This window comes from Zootoca vivipara, chromosome 2 (assembly GCF_965207765.1).
Source record: "Zootoca vivipara chromosome 2, rZooViv2.hap1.1, whole genome shotgun sequence".
NCBI lineage: Eukaryota > Metazoa > Chordata > Lepidosauria > Squamata > Lacertidae > Zootoca > Zootoca vivipara.
This window is the reverse complement of record NC_142584.1, coordinates 77880521-77897611: the sequence shown is the minus strand read 5'-3', so window position 1 is coordinate 77897611 and position 17091 is coordinate 77880521. Positions and strand designations below refer to the sequence as shown.

The 17091-nt window shown below is 43.1% G+C and overlaps 1 protein-coding gene across 1 annotated transcript in view; it reads left to right on the top strand.

The window, feature by feature from the left end:
* The window catches only part of SUSD3 (sushi domain containing 3), a 58317-nt gene that overhangs the window by 15894 nt on the left and 25332 nt on the right, over window positions 1-17091 (top strand). Inside the window, exon 2 of the mRNA XM_035106317.3 lies at window positions 15261-15449. Coding sequence (XP_034962208.2) covers window positions 15261-15449 — 189 coding nt within the window. The remainder of the gene's footprint in view (window positions 1-15260; window positions 15450-17091) is intronic.

Genomic DNA, 17091 nt, shown 5'->3' with positions numbered 1-17091 from the left:
CACCAGCATGGTCATGTTGCCATTGTGAGATTCTGTAGAAGCACCATGGGCGTTATTTGGGGTGCTGAAGAGCATTCGAATCTAACAGCTTCCATGTTGTAAAAAGTTGAAATAAAAAGAAGCCCTGTGGAACTCTTTTCTTAGAAAGTGGGCTTGTAACATTTACTATTTCTCTTGCAGAAAGAAAGAAAGCTTCACATTGTGTGTGTTCAGATAATATTTTCTGTTCTTCCTCTTGTCACCCGCCCCAGTAGTGCATATCTTAGATCAGGTGTGGGTAACCTGTGACCCTCCAAATATTAAATCATGGGGGTGGTGAACCTTTGACCTTCCAGCTCATATCAGCCCCAGCCAGCATGACCAATGGTTAGGGGTGATGGAAGCTGTAGTGCAGCAAGTATTTGGAGGGGCACAGGGACCTCATCCCTGCTGTAAGTCTCTAGACTCTGATTAACAGCTGGCTCTAACTGGCATGGAGGGTGGAATACATGCATCTGTTGATATTTGTGTTTCATAGAGACAGAACATCCACTTGGTATCAATAGTCTGTTGCTTGTCTTTATATTTTCTTTTTCTCCCCAGCACACCCTTTTTTGTGGCTGAGATTTAGTTTAAGAACAGCACCGTGACAACAAAATATGCCTCTTGCAGGACAGCACAAACTGATGACTATGACAGCTGTTTTTGATAACATGCCAAGCAGCTAGTAAATGTAATGTTTAAAAATATATAATCTCCTCTGGACCAAACTGGCTGAGCATGTTCAGTGAGCTACCTGAACATAAACCATGCTCTGGTTTGAAATGCTGGATAATTTATGACGGTAATGTCTGCTCAAAGAAGGACCAGGAAATGGGCAGCCTTTTCCATACAAATGTCCGCACCTCCCTACTTTGACAGTTCTGAGAGGAGGTGAAGGATTGTTTTGTCTGCTAATGCTGATTATACAAAGTGTGTGTGTGCTGCAAAAAAGGCAGGAAATTCCCTAAAGCTACTGCTATGGTCCATGGAGTCACGAAGAGTCGGACACGACTAAACAATCACTGCTGAGCCCTTGGGCCCTTGGGGTCTGCCGGCCTTCCTCAGACCCTCAGCCATCCTGAGCTGCCTGCCTCTGCCCTCTAAACCAACCTTGGACAATGGGGCAGATCTAGACTTGGTCATGCTAAGAGGACACCCAATGAAACCATGACTAGTTGAAGGCATACTGATGCCACCATGCCTCCTTTAAGCATGAACAAGTCTGGATCCAAATCCCCATGGTTGTGGCTTCCTTTACTATTGGGAAGGTCCTTCTTTTTCATGGTGAAAATCTGCTATGGTTTCCCTTTGTTCTGAATACTGGAAATGTGACCTAGGTGAGTATCAGATACATAGCTGCCAAGTTATCCCTTTTTTAAAGGGATTTTCCATTATGCTGAATAGGCTTCCTCGCGAGAAAAGGGAAAACTTGGCAGCTATAATCAGATATCCTCATGCCTGGTCTGAGAGGTGGCATACTAGCTGCCCTGCCATTTTTTAAATGCAGCTCAGTGGTAGAGCATGTGCTTTGCCTAGAAAAGGTTCTGGCTTCAGTCCTCGGCACTGCCAGGTAGTTTTGAAAAAAGATTCCTGTTCTGGAATCAGGTGCACTGCTGCGAGTCAAGATTCCCTGAGCTTAATAGACCAATAGTGCTACTCAGAATAAGGCAGTTTCTTTGGCTCCTACGATATGCAGTTTTCCCTGTAGGTAGCTGATAGCATCCCTGGGGCTGTGTACGCTGTGCATTTATTTAAAGCACACACCCTCCCCTTTGAATCCTGGGAACTGTAGTTTCCCCAGCACAGAGCCACAATTCCTAGCACCCTTAATGAACTGCAGTTCCCAGAAATTTTTTTTGTGTGTGTGATGAAATGACGTGCCTTAAAAAAGAATGGTATGCATGCAGTGTGTGTTTTTGTGTGTGTGTGTGTGAACTCCGGGAGGCCCCGGATGCCCGGGCACCCACAAAATTTTCACTGTGGGTGCCTGGCCTCCACTCGTCACCGCTACCTGCTGCCTTACCTCTGGCTCCACAGTGGCGACTGGGCTGGAGCCTTCGCCTCGGGGCCTCTGTTGGGGCCCACTATGGCCACGGACGTGTGCCCAGGGTGTGTGTGTGGCTTAAGTGCAGGCCTTAGCCTGGTCCATGCAGTGGTGGGAGGGTGTGGTGTGGTGGAACACCATCTCCGTGGGGCTGTGGGCACCCATGCTCTGCTGCCCCACCACCACCGTGGGCCCCAACAGAAGCCCCACGGCGGAGGCGAATGTGATGTGATGTCATCATGATGTCATGTTGTGCACGTGTGCTGCTGGGCACCCACAGTCTGGGGCCCAAGTCAGTGCATCTGGGGTGTGGGTGGGTTGTACACACCCACACCCACACCAAATATGTTTTCCTGTGAAATGAGTGAAGGACGCTCGACATTCTTGTTCAGTTTCTTGACATCTTTCTTCCCAATACTGTGGTTTTTGTGAGCTGGCAAGTTGGAGATTGATCTGTTTGCCTTTGTAATGTTTGTTGTACATGGAATATTGTACAGGTTGGAAAGAGGATCTAACATGAAATATCTTTCAATGGGAGATATTCAAGTGTGTGTTCTTAATTTTTTCATTTGTAGGTGCACTTTGTTTTTGGTGAGCTGGCAAGATGTGGGTCTGTGTAATATTTATTTATTGCATGTTCAATATGATACAGTTTGAAAATTGAAGTCAAACACTCAAGCTTTCAATTTACCATATTTCAATGAGAGAGATTTAAGTGTGTACTTAACCCTTTCATTGAAATCAACGGGAATTCAAAGCGTTTAATTGTAGCTGGATGTTGCCGAGGTTTGTGGTTTGCTAATGTCTTCCTGTGGAATTAAGTAACAAACTTATTAATTAATAACGAATTAATTACACATACATGAGTTACACATGCATGCAAACATATTTAGTCATGTGAAGGATTTCTGCAATTGTTGCATTCTGCGCACATAGAACCAAAACTAATGATAGATTCGCTGTGAAAAGCCTTGTTTCTCTGTTGAGGCTTGATTCATACATCAGCAAGATATTTAGATGGAGGTTAAGATTAGAATTTTTATGAGAAAGTTATACATGCCTCACAAATGCATAGACTGGATTTTTTATATTTTATTTTTTGCTTTTTTGTATTGAGTGCTGTGACACTTTTAATGGAACTCTTTTATGGTTATTGGAAATGTTGAACATTATTTAAACATTATCCCCAGATAACATGTCGGCTTCACTAAGGGCATGGGAAAGTTAACTTTTCTCTTCATTGCTGCTCCCATTCGAAAATATGGGTTGTAGTTAATAGGTACCATTTGGCACTGTCTCCAGAAGTAGCATGGTTGGCTGCACACATTTAACAAATGAGAGGCTATTCATGAGTACAGGTAGAGAATACTGATTAGGGCTGAGCCAAATGTTCTCCTGGTTTGCTTTTTGCCTCAGGAGCAGAAATTGGGGTGTCTGGCCCTCTCCCTGTGTTTAATCTTTAATCCTGCATTTCTTCATGGCTGCTAGTAGCAACTTATAGTAACGTGGTGTAGTGGTTAAGAGCAGTGGACTCGTAATCTGGTGAACCGGGTTCGCTTCCCCGCTCTTCCACATGCAGCTGCTGGGTAACCTTGGGCTGCTATAATAATAATAATAATAATAATAATAATAATAATAATAATAATAATAATAATAATAATTTATTTATTTATACCCTGCCTATCTGGCTGGGTTTCCCCAGCCACTCTGGGCGGCTTCCAACAGAAAAATAAAAATACAGTAATCTATTAAACATTAAAAGCCTCCCTGAATAGGGCTGCCTTCAGATGTCACACTTCTCTGAAGTCTCTCAGCCTCACTCACCTCACAGAGTGTTTGTTGTGGGAGAGGAAGGGAAAGGAGAATGTTAGCCGATTTGAGACTCCTTAGAGTAGTGATAAAGCGGGATATCAAATCCAAACTCTTCTATTTTGGGGGGGGGGTTGCGAAAAATACCAACAGTTCCAATATGGACATTTTTGCCACTTTAAGATAATTCTGCCCAGATTCCATTTTTGACGGGTGGATACCAGCTATGTCTGGAAAATTATTGGATGCAGCTCTAAATAAACTGGACACTGGATGGTGATGTCTTCATGCTAGTAATCCAATCAGATTTGGCTATATCCTGAAGTCTTTGAGGGCAAATGAAGTAGGGGAAGCACTTCTAATATAGATTATAGGCAATATAGACAATACTAACCAATCAAGGACCACACTGGCCCATTAACACTTTAATTGCCTTTTGCAGGAAAAAAAAACAATCCCAAGGGGTGGGGCTCCTGTTTGACACTTGACCATAGGAAACTGCTTTATATGAAGTCAGATTATTTTCTTTGTCCACCCAACCCACTATTGTCTACTCTGACTGGTGCCTTATTCTGCAGGAGCTTAAGGCTCACAATTGTAACCTTCCATCCTAGGTTAGTTGCTACAGCCCCTTGATCTACTGCCCATTGAATACAACGTCTGCTTCTTTCCCTCCCCTTTGAACCACACACACACAACTCCTAATCTGCTCTGGAGGCTTGGGGAACCCAAGAGGAGGAAGAGGAAGGTCCACTCTTGTGACATTCAGTACAACCCATGGATGCTCTGTGCACAATCAATGGGTTGCGGTTGGGTTGGGGTCTTCCACCATCATCTCAATGCCCCTGTACATGATGATTGCGCACAGTATATAGTCAACCTCATTGGGCCATTAGACTGTGCTGATATTTGGGGTGGGGAAAATATGTCTGCTTCAAGTCTATGGACTTGTTCTTAGGATGGTGAACAGGCAATCGTGTTCTTCTGTCTCAGAGCTTGTTTTCAGTTCAATCCTCTTTAGACTCTCTGTTTAAAAGCACAGAAATTAAGTGATTCGGTAAATACTTGATCTTTCTACTCTCTATTTACTTTACAGTGGAATGATTGAAAGTATATAACGTGATTAAATTGTCCCCAGTGGCAAAGGAAGAAAACTCAAGAGTTAGCAACTAGTGATATATGTTAATTGCCAAAGAAATGAATGAAAGAATGGGCACTTTACATCACTTCTGTGAGTAATTCAGATTTGCAGATGGCATTGCACAGAAGCATAATTGTTCCGACAATACCCGTTGCAGCCTATTTTTAACTAGAAAATAACAGTCAAGATGTAACTCTATAACACCTTTTGGATTTCCTTTAATTAGACCATCTCTATAATTATCTGAGGTGTTTTATTATAAGTCAGTTTTCCTATGCTGTTAATGGATGTTTTGATGCATCCGGAGGTTTTCATCTTTAAATAGACTATTTTGGCTTTCTTCTTCTTCTTCTTCAAATGGTTGAATTCAGCAAAGGAAGGACAGGAAGATTGAGTTTCCATGCTGCTCCATGACAGAGAACAACATCTTACTGAACACCTGTATTCGATATACATAAGAAAACTTAGCAACTGGAAGGAACAAACCCACTCCTTAGAAAGTAACATAAAAGATGCAGGAAAGAATCTCCCTATGAAGATTCCACATACTCTGACCAGGGAAGATGCACTAGTTTCTCTTTCAGTTGAAATAGTGAAAATTTTTTTTGGAGATTCTTAGCTCAAATGGGCTTACAATACAGAAGCACATATTTCACCTGAACATTGGGAGAAACTTCTAGAGCAAGGCCACAGGACCTTCTAGGCAATCTTCTGGGGGCCACATGGGCAGGGCCAGAAGCCAAATACTAATTTACTCACCCAGCCCTCTCTACCCTTCCTTCCAGTCAAGCAAGACGTGTTAACGGAGTTCAAGGACACATTCTAGACAGTCAGAAGCACTCTAGGAGGGTGCAAAGCAGGAATGGTGAGAGGTGTAGCCTGAGGGTAGTTCAGAGGGCCACACAGAGAGGCCTGGAGGGCCACATGCAGCCCCTGGGCTTGAGGTTTTCCAGACCCATTTTTGTTTTTGAAGGGGCAAGGTTTTCCAAAATGACACCAATTACCTCCTAGAGTGGTAGTGGGTTCAGCCTTGCTGGAAGACTTCATGCAAAAGTTGGGCCAGCCATCTGATGGGATTCCTCTAACTGTGGATTTTCTGCATCAGTTGTAGACTTAGACCAGGCATAGGCAAACTCAGCCCTCCAGATGTTTTGAGACTACAATTCCCATCATCCCTGACCACTGGTCCTGTTAGCTAGGGATGATGGGAGTTGTAGTCCCAAAACATCTGGAGGGCCGAGTTTACCTATGCCTAACTTAGACTAAGTAACCTACAGGCCCCAAAGATTTTGGCTGTGTACACCTATTACATTTTATTCTAGAGTCAATGGAAACTGGGCACTCCTTTGTTCTACCTAGTCCACTCATGTAATCTAGAGACCTACTGCATTTTTTTTGGCCCCCAAAAGCACTTCTTGAGAAACTGTTTTCATTCTGATTGACTCTGCATTACCCCACAATGCGTCCATTGCATTGAAAACAGATGTAGGCAGTACATACTGGCAATAGGTGTGTGTGTGAGTGTCCACTCCTACCCAATGATGTTGTGAATGGGCATAAACCAAGTCTGCAGTGGCCACTCTCTTTCTTCATTCCCCTGGGGCATGCGCAGGGTAGGAAAGGCATGAATAACCCAATCAGTCTCTAGGATCCATCTACATTGAAAACAGCATGTTGAGGACAATTGTGAATGTGTCGGGATTGAGAATAAATAAATAAATACATTTTTGTGCTACAAAATGGTTATTGTGTACACAGCCTCTGTGTTGTGGATGTGAAATTCAGATTTCCCTGTTGTAGTAAATTGCCTTGAGAGGATAACTTTTTAATTATTTGCTCAGATGTATAGCCTACCTAACACCTGCTGGTTCAGCTGGATAACATTTCCTCATAATGCTCGATGTGATTTGAGGATTATCCGCATAGATACAATGTATTTGCTATGGTTGAAGAACAATATGAAACTGTGCTATTGCGTGAAATTGTGTTTATGCCAACAGCAGTAGAACCCAGTGAAATTAGGAGTGCCTGGTGAATAACATCTCCCGTAAGGGGCTATGCTAGCTGGGCATGTACCCTTCTGTGGCGAATCCTAGGAGTCAGCTAATTATTTGAGGTTGCACAAGCAAATAAGTTAGCCCCTATCACCTTTATCAATGAAGACCGTGCAATTTGTGTGGCTCAAAGGTGACATAATATATTGTCTGTTTATTTCAGCTGTTTTTATGCCACGGGGGCACCAGGGTTTCCAAGTGGTGTTCAAGAAGGGCTACATAAAGCATACGGTGGATAAAACCAATTTAAAAGTAATAATAAAATTAAAAAAGCTTCCTTAAAATGCCTGCTGAAATGGAATGGGCTTGATGAAGCACCTGAAGTTCGACAGGGAGCGGGCCTGTCTGATCTCAGCCGGGAGGTCATTCCACAGAACTGGGCCCGCGACACTGAGTAGGATAGCATTATCATCAATGGGTTGTTCTCGTCTTTTCTATGTTTGGGCTCTGCATGCTGAATATACTCTCACCTTTTGCCTTACCTTTTGGATTTACTTTTTTACTAAGAGTCTCTGCTCCCCACCACCTAGTGGTTACTTTTCTTTTACCCTGCATCCGTGTGTGCACATGCCCTCAAGGATAACACTTTCGCACTGCTTGGGCTCTGATCCACAAAAGCGTGCCATAGATATAATATTTTAAGTGCCTGGAATTTAGTAATTGAGTGATGGTTGCTAAAGTCAGGTTGGAACACACAATTAAATTAAAACAACACAGATATTTGCTTACTGAGAAGCTTGTTGTTGTTGTTTAGTCGTTTAGTCATGTCCGACTCTTCGTGACCCCATGGACCACAGCACGCCAGGCACTCCTGTCTTCCACTGCCTCCCGCAGTTTTGTCAGACTCATGTTCGTAGCTTCGAGAACCATCTCGTCCTCTGTCGTCCCCTTCTCCTTGTGCCCTTCATCTTTCCCAACATCAGGGTCTTTTCCAGGGAGACTGAGAAGCTTAGAGGGTAGCAGACTGGACTGAATCTGGCCTGAGATCTACTGAAGGACTGTATACAAATTTTACAATAATAATAATAATAATAAGTTCTGTGGGTCCTCCCCCTAGAATATACTTTTCAGAGGGCACAGGAGGACTGAAGGAGAGAGGAAAATCTAGAAAGATCAGCTATGTGAGCAGCCTTCTTCTGGTCATGCAGTGTTTGGGTGCAACCTATTGTGTCTATTATAATTAAACTTCCACAAACTAATTAGGATTTTAATTAGTGTTGTTCTTCCATTAATTGTCCATCCTTTAAAGGAATTTTCCAGTTGTCTTTTTCTGTCCCTTTTTTGTTGTTGGTGCCATACAAATGTTTTATAGGTAAAGGTAAAGGGGCCCCTGACCATCAGGTCCAGTCGTGTCCGACTCTGGGGTTGCGGCACTCATCTCGCTCTATAGGCCGAGGGAGCCGGCGTTTGTCCGCAGACAGCTTCTGGGTCATGTGGCCAGCATGACTAAGCTGCTTCTGGCGAACCAGAGCAGCGCACGGAAACGCCGTTTACCTTCCCGTCGGAGCGGTCCCTATTTATCTACTTGCACTTTGGTGTGCTTTCGAACTGCTAGGTGGGCAGGAGCTGGGACCAAGCAATGGGAGCTCACCCTGTTGCAGGGATTCAAACTGCTGACCTTCTGATCAGCAAGCCCTAGACTCTGTGGTTTAACCCACAGCACCACCTGGGTCCCTCTTTGTCCATCTTTTAAAGGAATTTTCCATTTGTCTTTTTCTGTCCCTTTTTTTTGTTGGTACCATACAAATGTTTTATAGGTAGGTATTGTGAAATTGCTCTCTCGTCTTTTGTTTTCTCATCAACAAAGCTAAATCCACAGCTTACCAGCAGCAAAACCATATGGTAAGTGTTTCTAACGAAGTGCTCCTACTATGCAAATTATATAGGCAATGTGCAGGATGAGATTATGTTTTGAGCTCATTTAAGTCCTGGTAGATTTCATTTGTTCATTTATCAGTATCTGGAATATATATGGCATTCCCCCTAAAACTCTGCTCATTCTTAACTTTTCCTTCCTTGTGTATATAAAATTCACATATATAACTTGTAACCTATTTATTAACTTATTGATTTGAAAAATGTACATGGCGCTTTTCAGATTAAAATAAACCTTTTTCCAGGTTTTTTAAAAATGATGTTTTAGAGCAGCTAATAAAATCTGAAATGTAAGTACAACATTATAATATAAAACAGTACAAAGTCTTTAGCAGTGGAGATTAAAACAAGAACAGTGAGTTGGATTCAAACTTTTAAAAAGGTATTTATCTGAAGGCAAAAAAATAATAATCAAAGTCTGTGCCAGGCAAGTCTCAGGGAGAACATTCCGGAGGTGCGGTACCACAACTGTAAAGGCCCTGCCAAAGGTCACCTTATGTCTAAAGGTGGGGAGATCCAGGGGAGATTTAAGTGAGAGAAGGGGATTGTTAAAGTAACCTGGTCTCAAGCTATATGGAACTTGAAAGCTCAAAACTTTTGAAATCAATGGTGCTTACTTCTGAATATACATCCATAGGATTGCAATATTAAGGATTTATTCTGGTATCTTGAAAGTTTGTTGTATAAAACTGTAGGGTGGAATTCAGCGTAGCGCTAAGGAGACTGTGTTTCATCAGTGCAAGCATTTCAGCTTGCCCCATGGAATTACAGTATCTGTTAACATGCTGTTATGGGAGGGGGGATCTCCTTACCCTCCAGAATGGACTTGGGGGGGGGGAGGTGTAGGTGGAGGAGAGGGGGCAGAAAGCCTTATTGCAGGCTGATTGTATCTGGCCTCATCTATCCGTATTTTAAAGTGGCCTTTTTGGATGCAAATGAATGTGTATGTGTAGGGGGAATCACAAAGCAAGTTTAAGCATACCCTAAGTGTCACTAAGTGTTAAACCACTGAGCCTAGGGCTTGCCGATCAGAAGCTTGGCCGTTTGAATCCTCACGACGGGGTGAACTCCCGTTGCTCGGTCCCAGCTCCTGCCAACCTAGCAGTTTGAAAGCACGTAGAAGTGCAAGTAGATAAATAGGTACCGCTACAGCGGGAAGGTAAACGGCATTTCCGTGTGCTGCTCTGGTTCACCAGAAGCAGCTTTGTCATGCTGGCCACATGACCTGGAAGCTGTACGTCGGCTCCCTCGGCCAATAGCGCAAGATGAGTGCCGCAACCCCAGAGTCGGTCACGACTGGACCTAATAGTCAGGGGTCCCTTTACCTTTACCTAAGTGTCAGTTCAACCTTCAGACTAGAATAAGCTTAGGCTTGTGTTAACAGACAAAGCAAAGTTTGTTGGTTTTTCAGACTATGACCAAGAATATGTAATCATTTAAGACTAATGAGCAAACCATAAATTGGGAGCCTTTATAGAAAACTGATTCTGTCCAATGACTCTGCTTAGCAAACGTTTTGTCAAATGATTTTCTCATTACCCAACTAAAGCAGCCAGGGGGTCAAAACACCCCTCAGATATTATGACAGGACCCAATGATTTGCCTCCTAGTATTTCCTTTATTGAAATACAAGCCATGGCAGCTGCCAGTTCATTTGGAAGAGCAAATGGCAATGGGAATAGTTAATCCTTTCTTCCCATCATGTGCTCCTGTTCAAATTTGCGCCTGGTAGCATTTCATTGAAAAATAAATTTGAGCATAATTTTTTCCAATGCAAAAGATATGCTGATGTGGTATTTGGTATATACCGTCCAACATGTCACAGGTGAAAATGGGGTCATCCCTGTGACACCCCACTTCCCAAAGATCGCTGCCCAGGCTACCTTCTCTCCTTCTTGGTTTTCCTCCACTTTCTCTATTCAGCCTTCATTCTCTTTGCAGTCCTCTATGGATACTTGGGAAAACACATTTTCTACCATATGTGATCAGTACTCAAGACAGCTGCTGTGTCTGTGTGTGCTTGTGTAAGTCGGGCTGTGCACTGCATGGTGCCTTGGTATTCACACATGCCCATTGGCCTACATGTGAGCTGAAGCCAAAATGTCTTCATTCACCGACTCGGATATATAACTTCTAGAGATGACCCTGGGGAGGAAACAGAAACTTGAAAAATGACAGCCCTTGTGAAGTGCAGACAGAAGATAAAGACAGTGGAAAAGGAAAAAGCTGAGACAGTGTTTTACCAGGGACTAATAAATAGGGACAATGCCTGACAAACAGGGATAGTTGGATTCAGGATAGCCACAAGGAAGAGGTACTGTACCAATAAAGAAGAGGGCAAACAAGGCACTGGATTGCATTAAATTTGCTAATTTATATGTATCCAGTGCTTTTTTTCAGAGGGGGGGGGACGACGGACATAGGGGTATGCATACCCCTAAACATTTTGTGAATCTAACGGGAGAAAACACACACACACACACACACACACAAAATTACAAACATTTGATTCTTCTCTAGCATGGTGAATTGCCAGTTCCATTGCTACCCCCTGATGGCAGCCTCATTTCCTGTCATGGTGTTTCCTGAGTCTCAGATGGAAGTGAGCGTTTAATGTGTGAAGTTGGAATCTAGCATGGTGATTGGTCAGTTTCGTAGTTTCCACCTCCAATGGCGGCTTCATTTCCTTTTCCGGTGTTTCTTGAGTCTCAGACACAAGCAGAGGAATCAGGAAGATGTTAGTGCACACAACCTCATGCTAATGTAGAAGTTACTGTGAGCTGTCATAAATAAATACTGTATTTATTTCCCCCAATTTGAACTATAAAATGGAGATTTTCTTGAGTCAAAATGAGTGTACCCCTAAACATTTTTTAAAGAAAAAACGCACTGTACTTATCTGTGCAAATTTAGAAGCGGTTATTGACAATTAGTGGAAATACAATACATTTCACCATGGCAAAGAAGAAGGAGATATCGATGGGCGACTTCAAGGCCCTTCCCTACTTTCTCTTCTTAGGGTTCTTTATCTTTCAGTTGGACCTGGACTAGACAAGCCTTCAGAGAGAAGTCCCTCAAAGAGAGAATAGCCCTCTGTAAAGTAGGGCACATGGGCACCTTCACTGGAGTGTTTGACTCCAACTCAGTCCCGGGGAAGAAACACTGAGTCTGATCAAGGAACATTCTAAGCTGTCTCTCTAGATCAGAGAGCTAAGTCACTGGAACACCTTTCAGATAAACGTTTAAATGTTGAGATGATCTTTTGAACACAGGTATTAAATCTTTGAAAGAAAACACACGCTTCGTGACCAATTGGCTCCCCTTTTAATCTAGTCCACCCATACAAGTAGCAATGACATAATACTATTAGGGCAGGAAGGGCCTGTCAGGCAAAGGACACGTAGCTTAATGGGCCATCGACTGACTAGTCCTAAGCGCTCTTTGAAGGGATCAGGAGAAGGTAATGTTTGAAAATACACGGCTCAGGAAGAAAAGCCTACAAGCTCAATACTTTTTAATTACTCTACAAATACGACTGCAGGTAAATGACAACAGATAAAAAAATCAAGCATGCCACCTCATGGACATCATTTTCCGGACATTAATTTGCCATTTGACAAGTCACTTTAATATGTTGTGATGAGTGTGTGTCTACATTTATCTAAATCAGTACTATTCAAGATTTTCTGCACAGCAATCAGCCCTAGGAAAAACAGTTGGAATCTTTTAATTTCTTTTTGTCCACCCATCTGATTTCCCTCTTTCCCCTCTGTTTACTCCCCATTCCTCAAATCAATAAAGCTTTCTTTGTTAGGACTAGTCCATATAGTACTTTGTCCTACTCAGCCTGGTTGTGCATTCACATTACAGAAAATGAGAGTGCAGAGAGCGAGGCTCTCTTCAGAACCGGCCACCCTGAGTGGCTCCCACCCCACTCCTGTCAGATGTAGGCTAACAAAGGGAAATGTGTGTGGCCGTTTTATGAAGCTTTTGTTGGTTTGGAGCCAGCAGGTCTGATTCTTGACATCCATGATGGCTTCTCAGTTCTTCAGTCTGAACAGCTTCTGAGCATCTGACGTAGAAGAATATTCTTAATTCCTCTTCGTTTCCAGCGTGTCTTAGACTCACACTTTGCCCCCCCTTTTGAGTATTTGGATTGCTATGTGACGGCTGATCTTGCTTCTTTCATCAGAGATCATATCTCTTGTCACCACTATCCTCACTGATACCACCCCACCTGTGATTGGAGACTCCTCCTCCTTGGGCTGTGGACTTCTTCATCTTGAAGAAACCTACACAGACAGAAACCTGCACAGACACGACCCTACAACTCTTGTGGGACCTCACATTATGTGTACACCTGTCCCATCCCGCCCCCCAATATATATTATATAATGTACCGGTAGCTCAGGAAATCAGCCCTGAGTGCTCACTGGAAGGACAGATCCTGAAGCTGAGGCTCTAATACTTTGGCCACCTCATGAGAAGAGAAGACTCCCTGGAAAAGACCCTGATGTTGGGAAAGATGGAGGGCACAAGGAGAAGGGGACGACAGAGGATGAGATGGTTGGACAGTGTTCTCGAAGCTACGAACATGAGTCTGACCAAACTGCAGGAGGCAGTGGAAGACAGGAGTGCCTGGCGTGCTATGGTCCATGGGGTCGCGAAGAGTCAGACATGACTAAATGACTAAACAACAACAACAATGTAGCTTGAATTGAACACAGGATCAAGTTCCATCAAAATTCATAAGATTTCCTTTCAAAAACTGGTTGATCCCATTTGTTGTAGCTACCCTCTTTAACTGCCTTTTCTTCTTCTTTCAGTAGTATACGGTAGTAAACAGCTGTAGTGGGAGATTTGATGTAGTGATAAATTCCATCCTGGGTTTCTCCAGCTGAAGTAATGGCCGTGACTGCTGCCAACAGTGTACTTACTAGTGATGCCAAGGACATAGAGTAAGGGGTGGATTGTTGCAGTGGCTGCTCTTTTGGGGCTGGCTGGCAGTGTTGGTGTAAAACTGCTCATGGGAGCAGAACGCTTCTAATGGTATCTTCATTTTGAATGCGCTGCACTGCCGTGATCAATTTTACTGATAGGTGTCCTCTAATTAAAGGGAACGAGAAGATCATGACTTATTTTGAACCGGGAAATGAGTTGGATGTAATTGAGCAACCGTCAGGTCTAACACTCCTAATGGTTTTCCTGTACCAGTCTTTCATTTTTATTTTGCTGGTGATCAAGATGCTGCTGTTGCAACTGGAGACTTGAGCACCCTAGTCTCCATAAAAACGAGCCTAATATGTACAGAATGAAAGAGATTGCTATTCAAGTGAACCCCAGAATAGAAGAAAATGCTGCAATACTGCTAAAACCTTTGAAATAAATGCTGTGGTTATACAATTTAGTATTTATACTGAGCACTGCATTCAATTAAACTGAATGACAACATAATCCTATGCACGTTTTCTCAGAAACATATGCCGGTATGGACATGAAGATTATTCCCAGGAAACCGTGCATAGGATTGCAGCCATAATCATACTGTAGTGGTATGTTTAAGACTAGATGCTTGTAGCGCATGTATTGTTTGGTTGTTTATTTAATTAGTCAATGGAAAGCATGCCAGTATACTTTTTAGCCTTAACATACATACGGCAATGTGAAGTGTTTATAAATTGCTTTGTCTCTGAACATGCTTCTAAGAATAAAGCTTTAATTTAGATATGGAAATCCTTGGCTTAATGTACCTGGCTTTGGTTTCAGCATGAGATATGGGACCAGGCTTCTTGCTGAAGAAGAGAGGGACCACCATTTATCTTTTTGAGACTGTCAGAGTCTGACAGCTATGCACTTACAATCCAGTTAGCTTGTTTGCTTTTCGCAGCTGAGATCGAGAGCGAGTAAATCTTCTCCCTCATCTCTGATATTCTAATGCTACTACTTAGCATTTATGGAGCACATTTCAAGCATGTAAAGCAGTTCTGTGCATCATCCGAGTAATCTTTATTGCCAGCTCTGTAATGTAGGGCAGCACATTATCTCCCTATTGCAAATGGGAAACTGAGGCTGAGAGGCTAGCCTCGCCCAGTGTTTGTGTGTGTGTGTACACGTGTGTGTGCTATTGAGTTGATCTGAATGCAGGGATTTTGGGATTATAGTACACATATGTGTCTTCACTGTTCTGCACCAGATATTAATGGCCATTTTAATCTGTTGGTAATATGGGAATGGGCTAATGCCAAAGATGTTCCCCGTCTGCTGAAGGAACACGTGGATAAAAGCATAGCAGCTGTTTACTCTCTCCTTTTAATAGGACAATGCAGCCGAATATTCCCACCTCACCTTGGCACATCACAGATAATCCATGGCAATGGCACCACCGTTGGCACAGTAATAACATTCCAGTGTTCTGCAGAACACCAGCTGATTGGACAAGGTGTTGTCACATGCATTTGGAAAGGAAACAGCACACAGTGGACAGCAGACATTCCCTCTTGTAAACGTAAGTATTTCCCCCCCAACTGAATTGGACAGTTCTTTTACCTTATCTCTTCAGACTTGATCCATGACACTGGCGAAGCTGGTGATGATGGATGTGTCGGGGGACAATGAATGATTGTTACTACCCTATGCAAGAATACTTGAGTCACATTCTGATATCACCAGCTACCATCAAAGAAAGGCTTTTGGAGAGCTTTGTGAGGGATATAAATGCTTACCCTTGTACAGTGGGACCTCTGGTTAAGAACTTAATTCGTTCCAAAGGTCCGTTCTTAACCTGAAACTGTTCTTAACCTGTGGTACCACTTTAGCTAATGGGGCCTCCCGCTGCCGCCGCGCCACCGGGCCACGATTTCTGTTCTCATCCTGAAGCAAAGTTCAAAGAGCCAGTGTGGTGTAGTGGTTAAGAGCAGTAGACTCGTAATCTGGGAAGCCGGGTTCGCGTCTCCGCTCCTCCACATGCAGCTGCTGGGTGACCTTGGTCTAGTCACACTTCTCTGAAGTCTCTCAGCCCCACCCACCTCACAGGGTGTCTGTGGTGGGAGAGGAGGGGAAAGGAGATTGTTAGCTGCTTTGAGACTCCTTCGGGTAGTGATAAAGCGGGATATCAAATCAAAACTCCTCCTCCTCCTCCTCCTCCTCCTCCTCCTCCTCCTCCTCCTCCTCCTCCTCCTCCTCCTCCTCCTCCTCTTCTTCTTCTTCTTCTTCTTCTTCTTCTTCTTCTTCTTCTTCTTCTTCTTCACCTGAGGTACTATTTCTGGGTTAGCGGAGTCTGTAACCTGAAGCGTTTGTAACCCGAGGTACCACTGTACATGTTTCATTTTTGCAACTGTGAGACGTGTTCTGTACCCTTTTCTCAGAAAACTGCAGGTCTGACCAATAAGGCTGATTTTTTATATAACTTGTCTGTGATAGCTCTCCCTCTCTCTCTTTAATTTAATGCTAGGCTTTTGAAAAAAAAAATTGATTCATCTCCTAAAAATATGGATAGTTCTGTAAAGCGCAATTAGGCTACTGCCGGTAGATAGCAGAAAGAAGAGGCTGTCACGTTGACAATGGGCCTTAAATGGCAACAATATTAGCCCCTTTTCACTCTGTGCTTTTTCTTATTTATTATATAAGTTGTAATGGTCCAACTGGGGGAAAAGAGGCTGCAGCCAAGCCATGGGATTTCAGCAAGTTGCTATCAATCCTAAATAGACCTGAAGTGCATCCACATCTAATTTTAAAATGACAAGGGACTGTGTGGCTTGCCCACTCATCTGAAATTTGCTTGCAAAGCTGAACCACAGTGGTGCATTCCTGGTTAATTGTGTTTCCAATCACAGCAAGACGCTGGCAGCAACAGCTACTCTAAAGAGTATAAAAGCCATATTTGGAAGGTGTCTTAATAAGATATTACCTAAATATCTGAGCCCCGTGTTAAAGTCTTGACATCCAATTATTCAAGTAAATCAATATGCGCACATTATACTCAGTTCTTTTCCTCCTTTTCTTTGCATTCCGGTGTATCTGTAGATTGTGGGCTGCTCAGTCTGATATCACTATTGATGGCCAATATGTTCATGGCCCTGGATCCCCCTTCTTATGGTTCTTGAACTTCAAACCACAGCCCATCAAATAGAAGATTCTCATCTGATAGC